Source organism: Cimex lectularius, unplaced genomic scaffold (assembly GCF_000648675.2).
Source record: "Cimex lectularius strain Harlan isolate CLEC.00 unplaced genomic scaffold, Clec_2.1 scaffold32, whole genome shotgun sequence".
Lineage (NCBI taxonomy): Eukaryota > Metazoa > Arthropoda > Insecta > Hemiptera > Cimicidae > Cimex > Cimex lectularius.
The window spans coordinates 2246252-2264087 of NW_019392689.1; the positions used below are offsets into that span (position 1 = coordinate 2246252).

General features: G+C 33.3%; 3 protein-coding genes across 3 annotated transcripts; 2 read left to right on the forward strand and 1 right to left on the reverse strand.

Moving 5' to 3' along the window:
• The first annotated feature begins 95 nt into the window (after positions 1–95).
• On the forward strand, positions 96–3515 carry LOC106671977 (inositol-3-phosphate synthase). The gene is made up of 7 exons (XM_014403007.2): positions 96–280; positions 1345–1785; positions 2060–2308; positions 2373–2615; positions 2717–2825; positions 2931–3176; positions 3232–3515. The coding sequence occupies exons 1-7, from the start codon at positions 152–154 to the stop codon at positions 3402–3404; spliced, it is 1590 nt and encodes a 529-aa protein (XP_014258493.1). The 5' UTR covers positions 96–151; the 3' UTR covers positions 3405–3515.
• A 2221-nt stretch (positions 3516–5736) lies between these two features.
• Positions 5737–10318, forward strand: LOC106671978 (UDP-glucuronic acid decarboxylase 1). The gene is made up of 7 exons (XM_014403009.2): positions 5737–5768; positions 6145–6396; positions 6455–6976; positions 7333–7446; positions 7793–7980; positions 9425–9557; positions 9614–10318. The coding sequence occupies exons 2-7, from the start codon at positions 6336–6338 to the stop codon at positions 9847–9849; spliced, it is 1254 nt and encodes a 417-aa protein (XP_014258495.1). The 5' UTR covers positions 5737–5768; positions 6145–6335; the 3' UTR covers positions 9850–10318.
• Positions 10319–12164: 1846 nt separating this feature from the next.
• LOC106671988 (60S ribosomal protein L11) lies at positions 12165–16320 on the reverse strand. The gene is made up of 6 exons (XM_014403027.2): positions 16214–16320; positions 15814–15975; positions 15607–15756; positions 12460–12607; positions 12301–12395; positions 12165–12239 (listed from the first exon to the last, which is right to left on the reverse strand). The coding sequence occupies exons 1-6, from the start codon at positions 16220–16222 to the stop codon at positions 12207–12209; spliced, it is 597 nt and encodes a 198-aa protein (XP_014258513.1). The 5' UTR covers positions 16223–16320; the 3' UTR covers positions 12165–12206.
• Positions 16321–17836: the final 1516 nt, after the last annotated feature.

Genomic DNA, 17836 nt, shown 5'->3' on the forward strand with positions numbered 1-17836 from the left:
ATGATACAGTTATTGTATTTTTTACTTTTGTCTTAATCTTATTAATTAAACAGCTCACATGGAGTTTGCCCTTTAGATAAAACCTCGGGTATGGTATAAAAACTGGCTTTGAAGATAAAAGCGTTGTGCCAACTTCAGAAAATATCCAGAAATGAGTAAGAACATGTATCCCAAAGTAGTTGTTGACTCCCCTGATGTTACTTATAGCGAGCATTTTATCGAAGCAAAATACAATTACACGAGCAACACCGTTGTGGAATCAGATGACGGGCATGTTGTAGTAAGTAAATTATATTTGCTTCATTATACTTTGCGTTGGATAAAACAGAAAAGAAACAAGATTGTTTCTCTTGTGAATAACTATTGTGCAATTTCTTTTGAAGCACATTGACCAAATTACATGGAATTTTTAGTTTGTTACTGACTGATGAAATTTTATTTTCATCCAGACAGCATTATGAACCTACGAAAAAAACAGAGAATGTAATTTAAGAAGAGCAAAAGTCAATTTTATAAAAAACGTTTCTCAATATACTGTTTTGAATTGTATGTATAAACAATTTAAGCCGACACTGTAAAAATTCAAAAGGATGTAGGTTGAGATGAGGAATTGATGTCTGAGTGTGTCAAAGTTACGATAGCTCAAGTTGTTAGGTTGTGGGTTTGAATCCCACTCATGACATTAGCTTTTTCATCTCAATCAACACTAGATAAAAAGTATAATTAATTAAAATAATTAATACAGTCAATTATGACTACTATATATATGATTCAACTGTAAAAACAATTGTTACTTTTATTCATATTTTCTCTATATAAAAAAGTTTCTTTAGAAAATATTAATATTAAGCTGTACTACTGAGGTTCTTTTTCCTCCCAAAGATTCCTTCCTAGTATGTAATTATAAATAAATTATTTTATTTTAGTTTTTAAATAATGAAACTCATTCTGTTTGGTTTAATTCATTAAATGAATTTTGCCATACTTTACCAAATACTTTGGGTGGTTAAACTAAAACCAGGTCTTGAATGAATAAAACTACTAAAGGATTGTAATAGCAAATATATAAAACAAAATGTATTGAGTAAGGTTGATATATAAAGTCCTAAGAAGTTTAACAGTTCAATAAAACAAAGAAAAATACAGTTATGGTCAGTATTGGCAAAGATTTTTATAAAATTTTATATTTTAAAAGTATTATGTAATTTAAAAGCTTAGCTGCATAACTAATCTTTCTGAATAGTATTTCTTCTTTTATATGACATCAAGTCATTGAAATGAGAAGAACAATTCTAATGTTGTACTGCTTTAACACCTTGACAAAAAAATTATTATTATTTTTAGGTTAAGCCGAAATGTACAAAACTCACCATTCAGACCGACAGGAAAGTGCCCAAGCTGGGCGTAATGTTGGTTGGCCTAGGGGGCAACAACGGAGTCACTTTTGCATCCGCGCTTCTTGCCAACAAGCACAAAATGACATGGGAAACTAAGAAAGGATCCGTCACATCAAATTGGCTAGGTTCGATTACACAATGCTCTTCCATTCGCCTGGGGAACTCAGAAAACGAAGACTATTACGTACCATTGAGCGACGTTGTACCGTTAGTCGACCCTGATGACATTTTGTTAGACGGCTGGGATATTTCATCCGCTGACCTTGCATCAGCATTAAAAAGAGCTAAAGTATTAGATTATGATTTGCAAAGGCAGTTAAAGCCTTATTTAGAAAAAATTAAACCTAGGCCTTCAATATACAATTATTCATTCATTGCATCAAACCAAGTAAGTTACAATTAAACCTTAAAAATTGCTGAACATATCCATTTAGAAATTAACATTCATTTATAAAATTCCCAATTAATTTTTTTAAGTCATATTTTCATTACAAATTATTTGTGTCATCAATAAGCCTCAAGAAAATTGAGCGCGAAAAGATAGTAATATAATATTTAAATAGGTTCAATTGCTAGTCCTATTTGATAAAAAGATTCTTTGGGTTTTATTATTAAATATGCTTAGAAATTTGTTTTTAAAAACTGAAAATGTTATTTTATAGGAAGAACGTGCTGACAACATATTGAAAGGAACTTGTAAACAAAATTTCGACCAGATCAGGACTGACATTAGGGAGATGAAGAACACTGCTGACAAAGTAATAGTTTTATGGACAGCGAGCACAGAAAGATATTCTGAAATAGTTCCAGGAGTACACGACACTGCTAAAAATGTTTTAAAAGCTATTGAAATGAATGACGACCGTTTATCACCTTCGACCTTATTCGCATTAGCGTCTATCTTGGAAGATGTGAGAATCAGACGAGCAATTAACCGCCAGCGAGAGATAAATTAATTTGTTTTATTGTTTTCAGTGTCCATTTATTAATGGGTCGCCTCAGAATACTTTTATACCAGGGGTCGTAGAACTTGCTCAACAACAAGGAGTATTTATAGCTGGCGATGATTTCAAATCGGGCCAGACAAAAGTTAAATCTGCGATAGTCGAATTTCTTTTGAATGCAGGTATTAAGCCAGTTGCGATTGCAAGTTACAACCATTTGGGAAACAATGATGGGAAAAATCTCTCATCACAAGCACAGTTTAAATCAAAAGAGGTAAAATTAATTATAAAATGACACGAATCACAACAAGTGAAAAGTGTAAAAAATTTAATTTTCTCATAGAAAAAATAAATAGAAAGCAATAATATTTACAGATATCAAAGAGTAGTGTCATTGATGATATGATAAAAGCAAATAAATTTATATACAGCCCAGGGGAAAAAGTTGATCATTTAGTAGATATCAAATACGTCCCTTATGTCGGTTTGTATCAAAATTAAAAATTTCTATTCTCTATTATTTTATATTATACATAAATGTTAAAAATTCTATACATTTATTTTACGTTATCTTGGAATTTTATTTTAGGCGATAGCAAAAGAGCTTTAGATGAATACACAAGTGAATTAATGCTTGGCGGTACAAATACATTGGTTTTGCATAACACATGCGAAGACTCACTCTTAGCTACGCCAATAATCCTCGACCTTGTCATCCTAGCTGAATTCGCTACTCGTGTTAAATTTAGATCAGAATCTGGATCTGTTTACATACCTTTTGAACCTATTCTCTCGATGCTTGGGTATTTATGCAAATCCCCCTTGGTCCCAAAAGGTACGTGACAAGGCAGAGAAATTTGACAGGAAAATAACAAATTTGTCGATTTTAGGTACACCGGTTATTAACGCTCTTTCAAAGCAAAAAGCGTGCATCGACAATATACTGAGAGCCTGTATAGGGCTGCCTCCTGAACACAGCATGGGCTTAGAATTCAAACTTCCAAAATGCTTGTTTTTTACAAAGGAAAATGGATATAAACAGAACTACATAGAGTTTATGTAAGAAAGGAAATGATAAGCAACTTAATCGTATTGGAGATCAGGCCATAACAATTTTTTCAAATGTTCTCTTGTGGAAAAGATATTGTATAATACATTTTTTTTTCTAAAAGCCTATTAGTATTTTTCAATGCCCTTTTTTATTCATAGAAAGATTATACACATTTATTTATTTGCTTAAGATAATTTCTAAGCCTTTATTTACATCCCCATCCAATGCTGGATTCATCTATCCCATTTCATATCAAACTTCTCATTGGGGGTCACAGATGAGGGGCCAAAACACAGTACTTCTTTTGTACTATTATAAATTAAAAAATATCTAGGATGGCAAATACACTATCTGCATTGATAGTTGTTTTGATGTTAGTTTAGTGGATGTGGATAAACATCATCCTGTTTTAATTATTAATGTTAAACAAAATCAGTATGTCCCTATTGTCAAACCGTATAGTTCTCCCAGGTACGCAAAGTGGTTCAGCTCAGATCATTATCAAATTAATTTTACCAAACAAAAAAAGATGTGCCATAAACTATATAAATAAACAGGTAATAGCAATATTACCAAAACTTTTCTAGTCTTAGAGCTAAATGTAAATCCTTATCAAGTCTATGTTATAATTATTATTTATCTGATATTGAAAACTCAATTCAATCAAATATTAAAAACTTTTGGTGATATAAATTCCATGAAACAGTTTTCTGCAATGCCCTCCCATATGAAGTATGGTGTTAATTCTTCTTCTAATGGATCCATTATTGCCAATTACTTTGCCCAGCACTTTTGATTGCAATGAAATTTTGACCAGAGATAATTTTTTTTACTATATTCTCTAATTTGTATAGCTTTTAGTAAAAAATAATGGGTATTGTTAAGCTATTGATAAGCAAGTGAAAAAAATAATAAAATATTTTCAGTAGTAATTAAATATAAAATAATATATAAAATGATAATGTTTAAAAAATTATCATTCAGTTTCTGCATTAAGAAATATGTATTGTATACTTTAAATTAAAAAAAAAAAGATGTAATATGGTCATATTTTATTTTTAAAAAAACAAAAACAAAAAAACAAGTGAATCTACTATCCCTAACCATACCAAATCAAGATAAAAAAATAAGTCTAATTTTATTTATTAAAATTTAACTTATGTTTATGTTTTTAATTTTTAATTTATAATTTTTTCTGAGTTGGTCTCCATAATTGAAGACTTTCTTCCATATTCTTTATACCTCATGATTATTTTCATTCTGCTATCAACTGACTCCAAAAACAGTTAATAATCTAACGATGAACTAGATTATCGACCTACTGGATACAAGAAGTCTTTTCAGAGAATCTTCGGAAGAGGTCAAAACAGAGAAAACTTCCTTATGGTTTTCGCCGAGCTTTCGACAGTTTTATACTGTCATCTTCAGGGCCTGTTTTATTATCATATAAACAAACAATTAAAACATGAACATGAAACATTGTAATTATTGTTTTTTCATGTTTTAATTGTTTGTTTATATGATAATAAAACAGGCCCTGAAGATGACAGTATAAAACTGTCGAAAGCTCGGCGAAAACCGTAAGGAAGTTTTCTCTGTTTTGACCTTTTCCGAAGATCCTCTGAAAATACTTAGTTAATAATCTATTCGGAAGTTATCACAAATTACTAATATTTAGTAGTTGATTCAAACCATTAGATCAGTCTTCTTGCTATTCAAAATAATTAGATTTTTACAATTTAAAAAAAAATAATTGGAAGTTTAAATTATAATATTGCTTAGCAGAATATATGATATATTAAAATTGCTTAATTATACAATGATAATAAATTAATGTTAATGTTTATTGTTCTACTGCATTAATAGGTTTTTATTATTGTATGGTGTTTAGAGACCATTAATTAGTGAATATTTGGAGATCGTGAGATGTGGTCTGGTTTGACATAGGTTTAGAAAAACATTTTCTTTATCGGGCCAATGTTTCAATATTTATTGAGATCATCTTCAGGGTTGAAATAGTTTGTTTTCTGTGTTGATGTGTCATATGCCAGTAGGGCACTCTCAACTCGGCAAACAGTAATAACACTTCTACACAGAAAACAAACACTTTCAGCCCTGAAGATGATCTCAATGAAGATCGAAACATTGGCATGATAAAGAAAATGTTTTTTTTTTAAACCTACGTCACACCAGACCACATCTCACAATCTCCAAATAATCAGTTTTTATTGCTATTTTTTGCTATTCACAATCTTTTACAATGTGCAATTTACTTTCTCAATCATTTTCTTTAATATGTAGTTCATTGCAGATGTATAATTTAGATTTTAATTTTCCATGTGGACAAATATGTATTTGTATACTGCAAAAGTTACTGTATGTTGTATTTTAATATCTGCCTGTTTAAATATATAAGTAAAAATATTTAATTAATCTTATAGGATAATGTTATTCAAATTTCATTATTATTAACTTTTTCTTTCTTCATTTAAATTGTATTTACACATTTCATAATGCAGAAATTGAATAAATATTTAAAAATTATTCAATTTCTGCATTATGAAATGTTTCAACAATTTAAATGAAGAAAAAAAGTTATATCGTCATATTTAACTAACCATATAGGATAATGTTATTCAATTTTTAATATAATTAACTTTTCATTTATTTTTTAATTGTCTTGGCCTACAAAACAAAACAAAATTTATGTTAGCTTGACAACTTGAATAATGTTGACATCTCTTGACAACAGGTTTGTTATCATCAGGCACAAAGTAAACATTATTACAACCTTCGTATTTACAAATGATAAACAGAGGCCACTTAAAAAAGCTTACTCTAAGCAGGAAAATAAATTTTAATTATAGTATTAGACTTTAACATAATGATAACTTGAGATGAAATGAATGGGTAGCAAGGAAAGCACTGAATAAGTGGCCAGATATGGTAATAACAAAACGTCTATTATTGAAATTCGTTCCATGCCTCAGCCTATTCTTCATTGGTAAGTAGTCTGATTTGCTTTGATCATTTAACAGTATGATTAATTTTGTATGATTTAGGTATTTTGATCGGGCAAAATATATTTGAGAAGGACCGAGTCAGAGTGTCTGAAAGATTCCGGGCCAAAGAGCCTGAGGTAAACTTGCTGCAGAACGTTTCGATACTGAAAGAATTAGCCGAGGCAAAGGACAGGATCAAAGCGCTTGAGAGCAAACTCCAATATGTCGAGACACGTGTGCCAAAACCGTTCCCGAACGTCAAGTTCCTCAGCTACAGCACGAAAAAGCGAATACTGGTGACTGGCGGGGCAGGATTCGTAGGTTCTCACCTCGTCGACCGTCTCATGCTTAAAGGCCATGAGGTCATCGTCGTGGACAATTTCTTCACCGGAAGCAAACGCAATCTTGAGCACTGGTCCGGCCACGAGAATTTTGAGCTGATACACCAAGACATCGTGAGCCCCCTTTTTGTCGAGGTTGATGAAATATATCACCTCGCCTCTCCGGCTTCACCTCCACATTATATGTACAATCCAGTCAAGACAATTAAAACGAACACAATCGGAACAATAAATATGCTTGGTAAGAATTTAACAAAAATAGGGTAGCTCAAATGATGAATGGTGGAGTGAGTGCGGTGTTCAATCCTTTTAAAAAGGTAGTTCCTACTCACAGTAAATTGTTTTCCAACGATCCGGATTTCGAGCTTTTAGCTCATCATCATTAACTCCTTCAACCTGATGATGAGCTAAAAGCTCGAAATCTGGATCGTTGGAAAACAACTTACTGTGAGTAGGAACTATCTTTTTAAAAAGGATTAAAATAGGGTAGTATTGCAAATCCTTGACCTTGAAATAATCCATTTTCCTACTAATTTAAGCATAATTTATTAATTACAATTAGTCAGTATTATTATTAATTGTTTTAATATAATTAAGGTTTGGCAAAAAGAGTTGGAGCAAAAATTTTAATAGCAAGCACATCAGAGGTCTATGGGGATCCAAAGGTACATCCACAGCCAGAAACCTACTGGGGACATGTGAACCCCATTGGTGAGACTTTTACAAGTTGTAGACTAAATTATAATTTGGAGTCTTGGATTGTCTCTGATCATCTATCTATTCTTGCTAGTTTTGTCTGTCAGAATTTGGCCTGTGTGCTATTTGCCAATTGTATCCGTTTTATACATTTGCAAAATATCAAGGTGTTTTTTTAAAAATAATTTAAAACTAATATATACATTTGTTTGGAACAAATAGAGGACTTGCACAGTAGTAAACATACCAGCCACTAAAGATTTCCAGAATTGGCATACTGAGATGATTTTAGACATTCAGGCTGCAGTTTCATCACCTCAGATAATTCACGATTTTTCATAATTTTTGGACGTTTCACCAGGTCCAAGAGCTTGTTATGATGAAGGAAAGAGAGTCTCAGAAACGCTGAGCTACGCTTATGCAAAACATGATAGAGTTTCAGTCAGAGTTGCGAGAATATTCAACACCTACGGGCCGAGAATGCATATCGATGATGGAAGAGTCGTGTCCAACTTTATTTTCCAAGCCCTTAAAAATGAAACTCTTACTGCAAGTATAAAATAGTAGTCGATTGACAGATTTATATAGACTCAATTCTACCTATTTATTCACTTGTGTATATGTACGTGCAGAGCCGAGCTTATGGCTTCTTGTGGCAACCCACAAGAATCATCCACTTTCTGTTCTGGGGTCAGGCGTTTGTCTTATTTGTAGCACTGCCGAATTTAAGTTCAAGGTGCTATCGACAACAAGGTCATTTCGGCAACCAATGCATGCAGTTTTTACCTACACATGCTCTTTTTCTCACTCATTCTTAAATATATTATTTTTTATTTTTATACTTCACTCAAATAACATGATGGAGGAATATCTGGTACTCCATTTTTTGCCTAGCCTAATTTAGGGTTGATGGGGGCACTTGATATTCCACCATTGATTCTCCTGGACTACACACATTCACACATATAAATACATTCTCACAAAAATCTAAAACATCTATCACCAAACTTAGTTAATATAACTTTAATTAAAAAAAAAAAAGGGGGACCGCGGTAGCCGAGTGGTTAGCATGAGAGACTCTCACGCCGCGGTCGTGGGTTCGATTCCCACCGTTGCCCCTGGCCCTTTTTTCCCAATAACCCCCGAAATTTGAACACACATATACGAATTTGTCACATGGCTAATATGCATAGTTCATAACGCAAAAAAAAAAAAAAAAAAAAAAAAAAAAAAAAAAAAAATTAAAAAAAAAAACAAACAAAGATACAGAATTTCCACCAGAAATGAGAATAAGAGGCCTAATGATGATTTGCCGTCGTACTCAAGTACAATTCTCATATCAGGCGACATTCTTACTTTCTCCCTATATGGAGCCAAAGAACTATACTTCAATTAAGCGGGACACATTGAACTCTGCATGCTGGACACATATGCCATGGGGTTTGGTCCAAAAGTAAGTGTCCATGTGTCTACCTGTACGGCCAATCTGGGTTGAGTAGGTTGGCCCTTCTTCTACGAATCGGGTCCTCTAAGCACCACCTACCAATTGTTCTCTTGTCATGTAAGAGCTTCTCCGTCAACCCAGTGCACTGACGCTGCTAATTTTTCTTTTATTGCTCATTTAACATCAGCAGGTTGAATCGCAATAATATCTGTAGTATGAGCCATTCTGGCTTTTGCCGCATTATTACCATGTTCTAGTATCCAGATAAATATGTTTTTCCGAGACGCTCCATATCTTCCAAGCAAAAGTGCTTTGGGAGGATCCACTGAGAATCTATTCTTTAGGGCCCACAATGTACTCAGAGAGTCAATGTATATGAGGTAGGATGAATTGCATGAGTCCAGGACATGCCAGATCTCATACGGCTCGACACTACATGACAAAGTAATTTGTTAATAACTTTTTAAATTTATTTTTGTATTGGATTGTTCAAAGTATAATTTTATTTTTGAGGCATTTTGTTTTGTTATAATTTAATTTTATGTATAGATTTATGGGCGAGGAAATCAGACGAGATCATTTCAGTACGTCTCTGATTTAATTGACGGCCTTATCGCACTTATGGCCTCGAATTACACACAACCAGTAAACCTTGGAAATCCAATTGAATATTCGATTATGGGTAAGATTAAAAGAGTATAAAATTAAATTTAGAAAAAAAATATTGCTTTTTTGCAGATTTTGCATTGATAATTAAAAAACTAGTCGGGAACGAGAACCAAATTAAGAGCATCGAGTCTGTTGAGGACGACCCTCAGAGGCGGAAACCTGACATTAGCAGAGCGAAACAGTTTCTCAACTGGGAGCCGAAAGTTCCTTTGGAAAAAGGAATTATTAAAACTATTCCCTATTTTAAGGAGGAGCTTGCTAGGTCGCTTAGAGGTACAACTTTCAAAACTTCAAAACAAGAATAAGAAGTTTCTTTGCCATACGTTGTGTAAGTATGTGCTCTTGATCTCAATAAATTCATCTTTTGACTTTGGGCGGATTTAATCGGTTTGAGCCGAGCCAAAAATGATGTGTATGGCGCATTACAAAAATTGTTTTAACATTCTACAATTCAAATAAGCATTCGCTTTTAAACTTTTTCATGCTCTTCAACAAATAAATAGCTTGTTAAAAAGCATCATCTGCAGCTTTTAATATTTTCTAGGTGCCCTTGTTTTTTAAGAAAAATCTAAACCTCACATTTGAAAAATGTTTTACATGAAAGATTTAAGGTTTGATGAATTTTATGCATTACCGTGACTTTATTTATTGAATTTATTTCATCTTCCAATTTATTATTACCAAAAGTGAAATTATTATTTCAACTTGGATGGTTAAACAAATGTACTTACTTTTTGTTTGTTTTTACAGAATTAAATTATATTTGTTATAAAATTGTTTATTTTTTATATAATTCCTATTGAATTTTTAGAATAAGTTTTCTGGAAAATTGTGGAAACTCATTTGTAACAATCAGTTGAACGTATTACTGGGTATTTGTAATATACACAGGAATAAGTATATGGAACAAATGACATCAAAATAACTAGTCTAATTTAGTCTTAAACTATTTTAAGTTCCTGGTGAATCATAGAGCCGTTTATCAGAAAGTTATTGGCAAAGCCAAATTTAAATACTTCCAGTCTGTATTTTTTTTTTTTTTTTGTCCTTTCAGTCATTGTTGTATTGTTTCTTTTGTAGCTTAAAGCACAAGCAAAATTAATACAATTGTCTCTGTGAAAAAACTTTTTGGTTTTGATCGGGCTTGAGTGGTCTGACAAAACTGAAGGGCAAAGGAGGAAAATCAGTTCACCCAAACTGAATTTGGAAAAACTCGAAGTACAGTGACCCATTGTAATTCCAGGTTCAGGAAATATGTAAAAATCATCGATATTGATTTATGTAAGCTCAAATCTACACATACGTGTACATACATGTGTGAGATGAGCCTTATGTTGTCATCACTAGTGTGTCAACTGCATGTTATTCAGGTATCTCCCATTGTTTGGAAATTGGCTTCTTTAAGTAGCTTCCAAGCACATGGTAAAAAGCAGGGGCGATATAATACAGCTGTCTCTTCTCAATTATGAAGGCCTCTGAGGTAGTTTGCTCGATTCCAATTCAGGTCTGATATTAGTCTATGCTTCTTGCTGTCGATTCTGGTGGTTCTTAAAATTTCTATTAGTTTGTGCTTTACACTACTGAAAGTTGAATCAAATCATCTAGCCCCTGACCAACCTGCTCTACCTACCATTAATTTAATAACCACTGCATGGACTTGGTTTGGCTCAATTGCCTTTCTACTCTTCTGGATCTCTACAGCTAATGCAGAAGCAAGCAGTAAGAAAGATACACTTGTAGGCAGAAAACTAGACTGCAATTTTGGAAAAAAGGGACAAGGGTAGCGATTGTTTCGGATCATTTGGTCTGCTTAAGACTCGCTGTGGCTTGTTGGTACATTTCAGCTTCCCTATCATCTTCAGAGTTATAATTTTAGTTAAAACCTACCACAGAAGATAGCAACAAATTGAAACACATCTGACAGATTAGAATGTTTAGGGACAAACTACAGATTTATTACAATTTTTAGATGAAAGTGCAACAAAAAATCAGTAGTAGACTTTGAAGTGGGTAATATTAAAAGCCATTTATACTATATAAAAAAATTTCCCAACACAGACGAAAAGATGTTTGAATAGGACTGCAATGCATATGCAATTGTTGTAGATTCTCATTTTAGTAAACAAAAGTATTTCTTCTTTCTAAATGCAGGCCAGATTTAGAGATTTCTTCATGATTTTTTTTTTAAGTTTCTCCAAAAAAGAACAAAGAAGAAAACAATACATTCACTTAAACAACAGGAAAAAGTCCAACAGAAAAGTTGTTTAATCTTGCTATTGACTATAAATAGTTTTATTTATTTATTTAAATCTCTGTTAATGAATTTTTTATGGTACTTTTCTTCTGAGAAAAATTTCAAAACAGTTGTTACCATGATGTATCATTTATCGCAATCAAATATACAATGATGAAGGCAATGCTAAACTAGTTTTTAGTTTAATTTCATATATAAATCAATAGAGGTAAGCGATCAATTTAATATTACATTACTGTAATATTGTATGGCAACATTAAGTTTTGAAAATCCCAAAACCATTTTGACTTATTGACTAAAATAATCTAATACAAAAAAAGAAATCATGTTAATAAATTTTATTCGGGGGAGAGAAAAAAAGCAGTATACTTTTGTTTAAGAAATAAAAATTTATTGTAAAGAAGTAATCTACTTCTTGCCAGGCAAAATGATTCCATCATACTGAAACAGAAAAAGAAATATAAGTAAAAATTGTCAGTCGTAGGTTTATAAAAATTTATACCTTCTGTTGGAACCATTTCATGGCATCCTCTTTAGTTAACCTATGTTGGAAACCAACTTTTCCAGTTTTTCTCCGTCTATGTGCAACGTTGAAACCTGGCACGGCCGAAAGGTAAGAAAAAGAAGATTGAAAAAATAATTATAACGCAAAAATATTTACCTGGACGGCCGAGGACAACATAGAAATCCAAACCGTAGATACCAATGCTGGGATCATATTTGATACCAAGATCGATGTGTTCTTGAATACCAAATCCAAAGTTTCCTGTGTCTGAGAAATTGTCTCTTCTCAATTCATATTCTCGTACCTGTAACACAAATTTTTATTTAAACGCTTGAAATATAAATTGACCAATAATCTGGATCTGGAGGTCTGGCCGAACAAACAATTTCAATTACCGCTTGCAACCTATTTTAAGGTCATCATCGGGACAAAACAATCTTAAAGATGTCAACAAATTGACATAATTAAGTTTCAAATTTCTTTGAAGATAAACTCAGTCCCAACATATCCATGAAGTGGTGGAGTTGGCAGAAATGGGATTTTGAAATCATTTATTAAAATCTTAATTATGTCAATTTGTAGACATATTTTAGAGTGTTTTGTCCTGATGATTACCTTAAAATAGGTTCAAAGCGTGGCAGATATTAATTTTAGTTTTTAGTTCCAGGTCATAAAGATATCCAGATTATTCATGAGTAAAAAAATGGTCAATACATCTAACACTTTAAATATAATTGATGCAGTTACTTCATATTTTATAACATTGTACCAGCAGTAAGTATCCACATCAGCAATAAATAAGGTGATGGGAGTTGCAAATTCACTGGAATTGATATAGCACTTGTTTTTAAAGAAAAACTCATTCGGGAGTCAGTACTTTTTTAAAAATTCAAGTGCAATTTTTTTTTCTTCTACAAAATTCAAAATGAAAATTTAACGTCTATATCGGCCACAAGTATCCTCATCAGCAATAAATAAGGTGATGGGAGTTGCAATTAAGCAGAAATTATTATAGCACTAAACTTTCATTGGATAAACTTATTTCAAAGTCAACCATTTTTAAATTACGAAGTGCTGTTTAATAATTATTAATCAAACATTCATTATATGGCTCATAAAAGAAACATTTAAAAAGAAGAAGAAAGATGCTCCAAATGGAACTATGCAATCGTGAATGGCCACCTTAAGAAGTGGAACCGCGCCAAGCCGCATAGTTCCATTTGGAGTGCCTAAAATTTGAGGGGGCTTTCACGACTGCTCCACAGACTGTCCGCTCCGATCGTCGTCTAGTGAATTACTTTCTCAACATCTCTTCGGCTACGCTGCTGTTTGTTTATGTATAAAAAGCAAAAACCAAAGAGGAAATGGTGTAAGAAAATGATCTGGGAACAGATCCTATTTGATGAAAGATCTTTCCCTTGAACCCACTGATTAGAGGAACTTAATTGTTGTCCACCACTTTCCATAAACATGGTAAACTTTATACAATTCAATCACCTCAACAATAAAATATCAATTGGATGTCATTGCCAATAAAGAATAAACATTTTTGACTTTTTGAGAATGTACTACAGAGATGTTTGCTCAGTGACAGAAAGACAGACTGCGCGAAAAAAAAAAAAAAAAAAACACGTGTTTCACGACCAAGCCAAATTCCACCATTCATGCCAGGTTTTCCCATTCATGAAGGGCCATGCAGTCATCGGGCTGTATATGTTTGGACCAGTCAAATATTTGGCGAGCCAGTTCAATTTTGCCATTGACATGGTTTTTGGAACGGCGATGCTCTGTTTGGATTGCTGGGAGCGATCGTGAATGGCCACTTTACATCATCACCTTGAATCAGTTTTCTTTCAACCGTTAACAAGTTCTACACATTTTGATGCCAAACGTGTGTTGGAATATTGATATTAATTATATGTACCAGCTATAAGTATCCGCATCAGCAACAAAAAGGTGATGGGAGTTGCAATAAGTTGATTTGATTTAGCACTGTATGGTGTTGGAGAACTCATCTGAGAATTATCCATTTAAACACAAATAAGTGCATTTTTTTTAACCTACAATCAATGTGAATAAGACCTTAAGGAACCTTTCATTCATTTATTTTCAAAAAGAAGACTGATGAGGGCATATGAACTAACTTATTTGTTACTTATCTTGTACTTATTTTAACTTGTTTATTTGAGAGGATAAGAGAAGGGTTTAAATTGTTAAGGGAAGCCGACATCCCTCTCGTTAAGGACCAACTTTCTGTGTCGGGTAAACATAAAGTAAAGAGAGTAGGAAGTTTATGGTTTTCATGTTTACCCAGCATGGCATTTGTTCTTCATCTGGTGCAAATTGGTAAAGTAAAGAAGCTCGATAAGTATGCACCACATGAACTAACTGATGAAGGCCAAAGAAATTGCCACTTTGAAATTTGTACTTCTCTTCTGTTGTGCCGCCAAAATGATCCATTTCTTGATCCAATCATCACATGTGATGAGAAGTGGATTCTATACGATAACAGGAGTACAGGTAGTGGTTGGACAAGGATGAAATGCCAAAACACCCGAAACCATATCTGCACCCAAAAATGGTTCTGGTGAAAGTTGGGTGGTGCACTGCTGGAGTTGTTCACTTCAATTTCCTGAATTATGGTGAAACTATCACAGCAGGGAAATATTGCCAAGAAATTGAAAAAAAATTTTTTTTTTGCCCAGCTTTGGAAAACGTAAGGGGGCCAATTTTTCTTCACCATAATGCCAGGCCACATGTCACAATACCCTGTAGAAACGTAAGGAGGACAAGGGTGTAAAACTTACTACTCCCTCCATTTCACCCGACCTCTTGCCTTCCACTTTCTTAGGTGTTGTAATCACTTTTTGAAGAATTAATTTTTCAGAGAACGCAGTGAAGCCAGAAACGCCTTCCAAGACTTTATTGTGCGTTGAAATAACTCTAATTATGAAAAATGCTGACTTCGAGACAACTAGTGTGTGTTTGTGGACTTTGTTTCTGGAATACTAACTGAAATCTGAATAAAATTTTAGCCACTTATTTTTTACTTCCCTTGTTCTTAGCTGACTAGTTTATTTTTGTTTTTCTAAGTAATAAAAAATGTTTGAACCTCGCAATATACTTCAAACATGTAAAAGTATGAAGAATAAAATTTCATCCATGGAGGTATGATTTGGATATCTGATCACCATGGAGATAAGTGTCATCAAAAAGAATGTACAATAGTGGAGGATGAATCTCCAAGTCCTCCTCCATAACATTTCATGATTATAAACAATTTGGTAAAATATATTTAAATACCTTGAGGCCTCTTTCGAGGATTTCCTCAGCTTTGGCACCCCTGACTGTGCAGTGGACTGAAATCTTTTCGTTACGCCTGATACCGAATGACCTGACAGTGTACCTCGCCTTCGAGAAGACTGGCTGCTGACCTGTCAACTGTTCCAACACCTGAAAAAAAAGAATCGTCAGAAGGAAATCCATTTTTTTAAAAGTCCAGTGTCGAACCTTTGCCGCACGGGTCAGCCTGTCACCAGACTCGCCGACGCAGATGTTAAGGCACAGTTTTCGGATCTTGACATCTCGCATGACATTCTTCGATTTGTCTTTAGGCTCCTTTTTCGACTTAGACGATGTCTTTTTGACGGGGGCCGGGGCCTGCTTCCTTGTCTGAAACGGGTCGAAAAATGAAATTCATGGACATTTTCGCAGACACGACATAAACAACGTGTAACCACGATGGTTAGACTTGGGCCTATTGAAAGTTTTTAAGGATTTATCCTAAATCCGACAAAATCTACTGTTTCTAACAACACGAGTAACATAATAGTAAAATAATTAATTGTTAAAGTGTAACAGAATAATAGATGTTGTCGGATAAAAAACGGAATAAAGTTTGTAGACTCACCACCGCCATGGCTGATCTGTGAAGAGTTCCACTTTCGGCTAACCTCACGCTGTGTCTCGCACTCGCCAATTGGTCAAAAGAAACCTCCTCAAAATGTTTTTAATAACACCATAAAAACACCATAAATTAATAATATTTTAACTAAAACAAATAAATTAATTCAATTTTATAAAATCCCAAAGACAATTAATAAAATTAAACAAACGTAAAGATTATCATAAATCGTCATTTATCTAGTCACCAAAAAGAAGGAGAGATGATTTTTTCAAATTTCTGCCGCCTACAACAGACTGCAATATAATAATTGCTCTCTTAGACTTTTGTATTACCAAAAAATAAAATAATTCTCCTAACTTCATTAACATAACAGAAAACTTTTGTCTAAATTCCAATCACTGACGCTAAGTGAAATGATAATAAAAATATTTTAAAAAATGCAAGCCTAGTTAATATAACTACTGACTGGACTAGTTTTTTCTTAGATTTGGATGCTAAAATGGTCCTTAATGTACCTCTGAAAATGGAAGATCAATTAAATAATGAAGCAGAGATGTTCACCTCTATCATTCAGACTGCAGCATGGTGTAATACTAGACAGCATAAAACAATACAAACAGGTTTCAACTATCACAAGGAAATTAAAAAACCAATTAAGAATATTAAACAAACATAGATTATCAAAAATTGTTATTTATCTACTCTCCAAAAGGAAGGAGATGGAATTTTTTTCAAATTTCTATCGCCTACAACAGACTGCAACAAAATACTTGATACTTTTTTATTACCAAAAAAATTTCTCCTAACTTCATTAATATAAATGAAAACTAGAGTTAGGAAGATGTCAATGTTTGCATATGGATAATCTTACAGACTTTTTCTCTCCTGACCCAATGATTAAAAGGAAAAAAAGCTGCTAACCGGAGGAAAAACATCAACAATATAAAAAGCATAACTCAGAATTAAATATGACTGAGGAGGGCGCCAGGTTGGCTCTCTCTCGTTAAAGCATCTTAAATCAGGGTTTACGGATATTCTAGATTCTAGATTGGCCGGTCTGAAAACCGATATGAGGGCTATGGGCGCAAATCTCTAGAGTATAATTCAGGAGAATATTGAAATAAAGGCAGAGCTGAAGGAGCAAAAAGAAATCAACAAAAAGACACGCAACAACTAGAATATTTATCACAGGAGACAAAAAAAATCATATTTTATGGTTTGAGAGGAGAAGGCAAGGATTGAATTCACACGGTCAAAATGTTTTGTGTGTCCATATTAAAAATGAGAGAGAGGATTTATAGAGGATATCCAATTGGAAAATCATTAAAAGGAATTAGACCAATCATTGCAAAAATTCCAATGGAAATTGATGTAAGAAACATATTCCAGAATGCTAAAACCCTGAAGGGAACGAGGTGTGCTGTCTCTTGGGATCTTATTGACAAACAACACCAAACTAGAGACAAGCTTCTCATGGTAAAGTACAAAATAAAGAGTTGCGAGGGTCTCAGTATGGAGAAACTCAATATTTGTTGAGGATCGTAAATTCAATTGGGAAGAAAATCGTTTGAGCTATAATGGAGAAAATGGTAAGCAAGCTCAATGAATTACTCAAAATGGATCTCG

Bases quoted from the DNA above. Each gene is read 5' to 3' on its own strand.
- LOC106671977 (XM_014403007.2), top strand. From the start codon at position 152: ATGAGTAAGAACATGTATCCCAAAGTAGTTGTTGACTCCCCTGATGTT. The intron at 2,616-2,716 runs GTAAAATTAATT...TAATATTTACAG, and splicing joins CACAGTTTAAATCAAAAGAG to ATATCAAAGAGTAGTGTCAT. The intron at 2,826-2,930 runs GTTTGTATCAAA...ATTTTATTTTAG, and splicing joins CAAATACGTCCCTTATGTCG to GCGATAGCAAAAGAGCTTTA.
- LOC106671978 (XM_014403009.2), top strand. From the start codon at position 6,336: ATGGTAATAACAAAACGTCTATTATTGAAATTCGTTCCATGCCTCAGC. The intron at 7,447-7,792 runs GTGAGACTTTTA...ACGTTTCACCAG, and splicing joins GGGACATGTGAACCCCATTG to GTCCAAGAGCTTGTTATGAT. The intron at 9,558-9,613 runs GTAAGATTAAAA...GCTTTTTTGCAG, and splicing joins AATTGAATATTCGATTATGG to ATTTTGCATTGATAATTAAA.
- LOC106671988 (XM_014403027.2), bottom strand. The intron at 12,608-15,606 runs GTATTTAAATAT...TTTGTGTTACAG, and splicing joins TCCTCGAAAGAGGCCTCAAG to GTACGAGAATATGAATTGAG. The intron at 12,396-12,459 runs GTAAATATTTTT...CGGCCGTGCCAG, and splicing joins TGTTGTCCTCGGCCGTCCAG to GTTTCAACGTTGCACATAGA.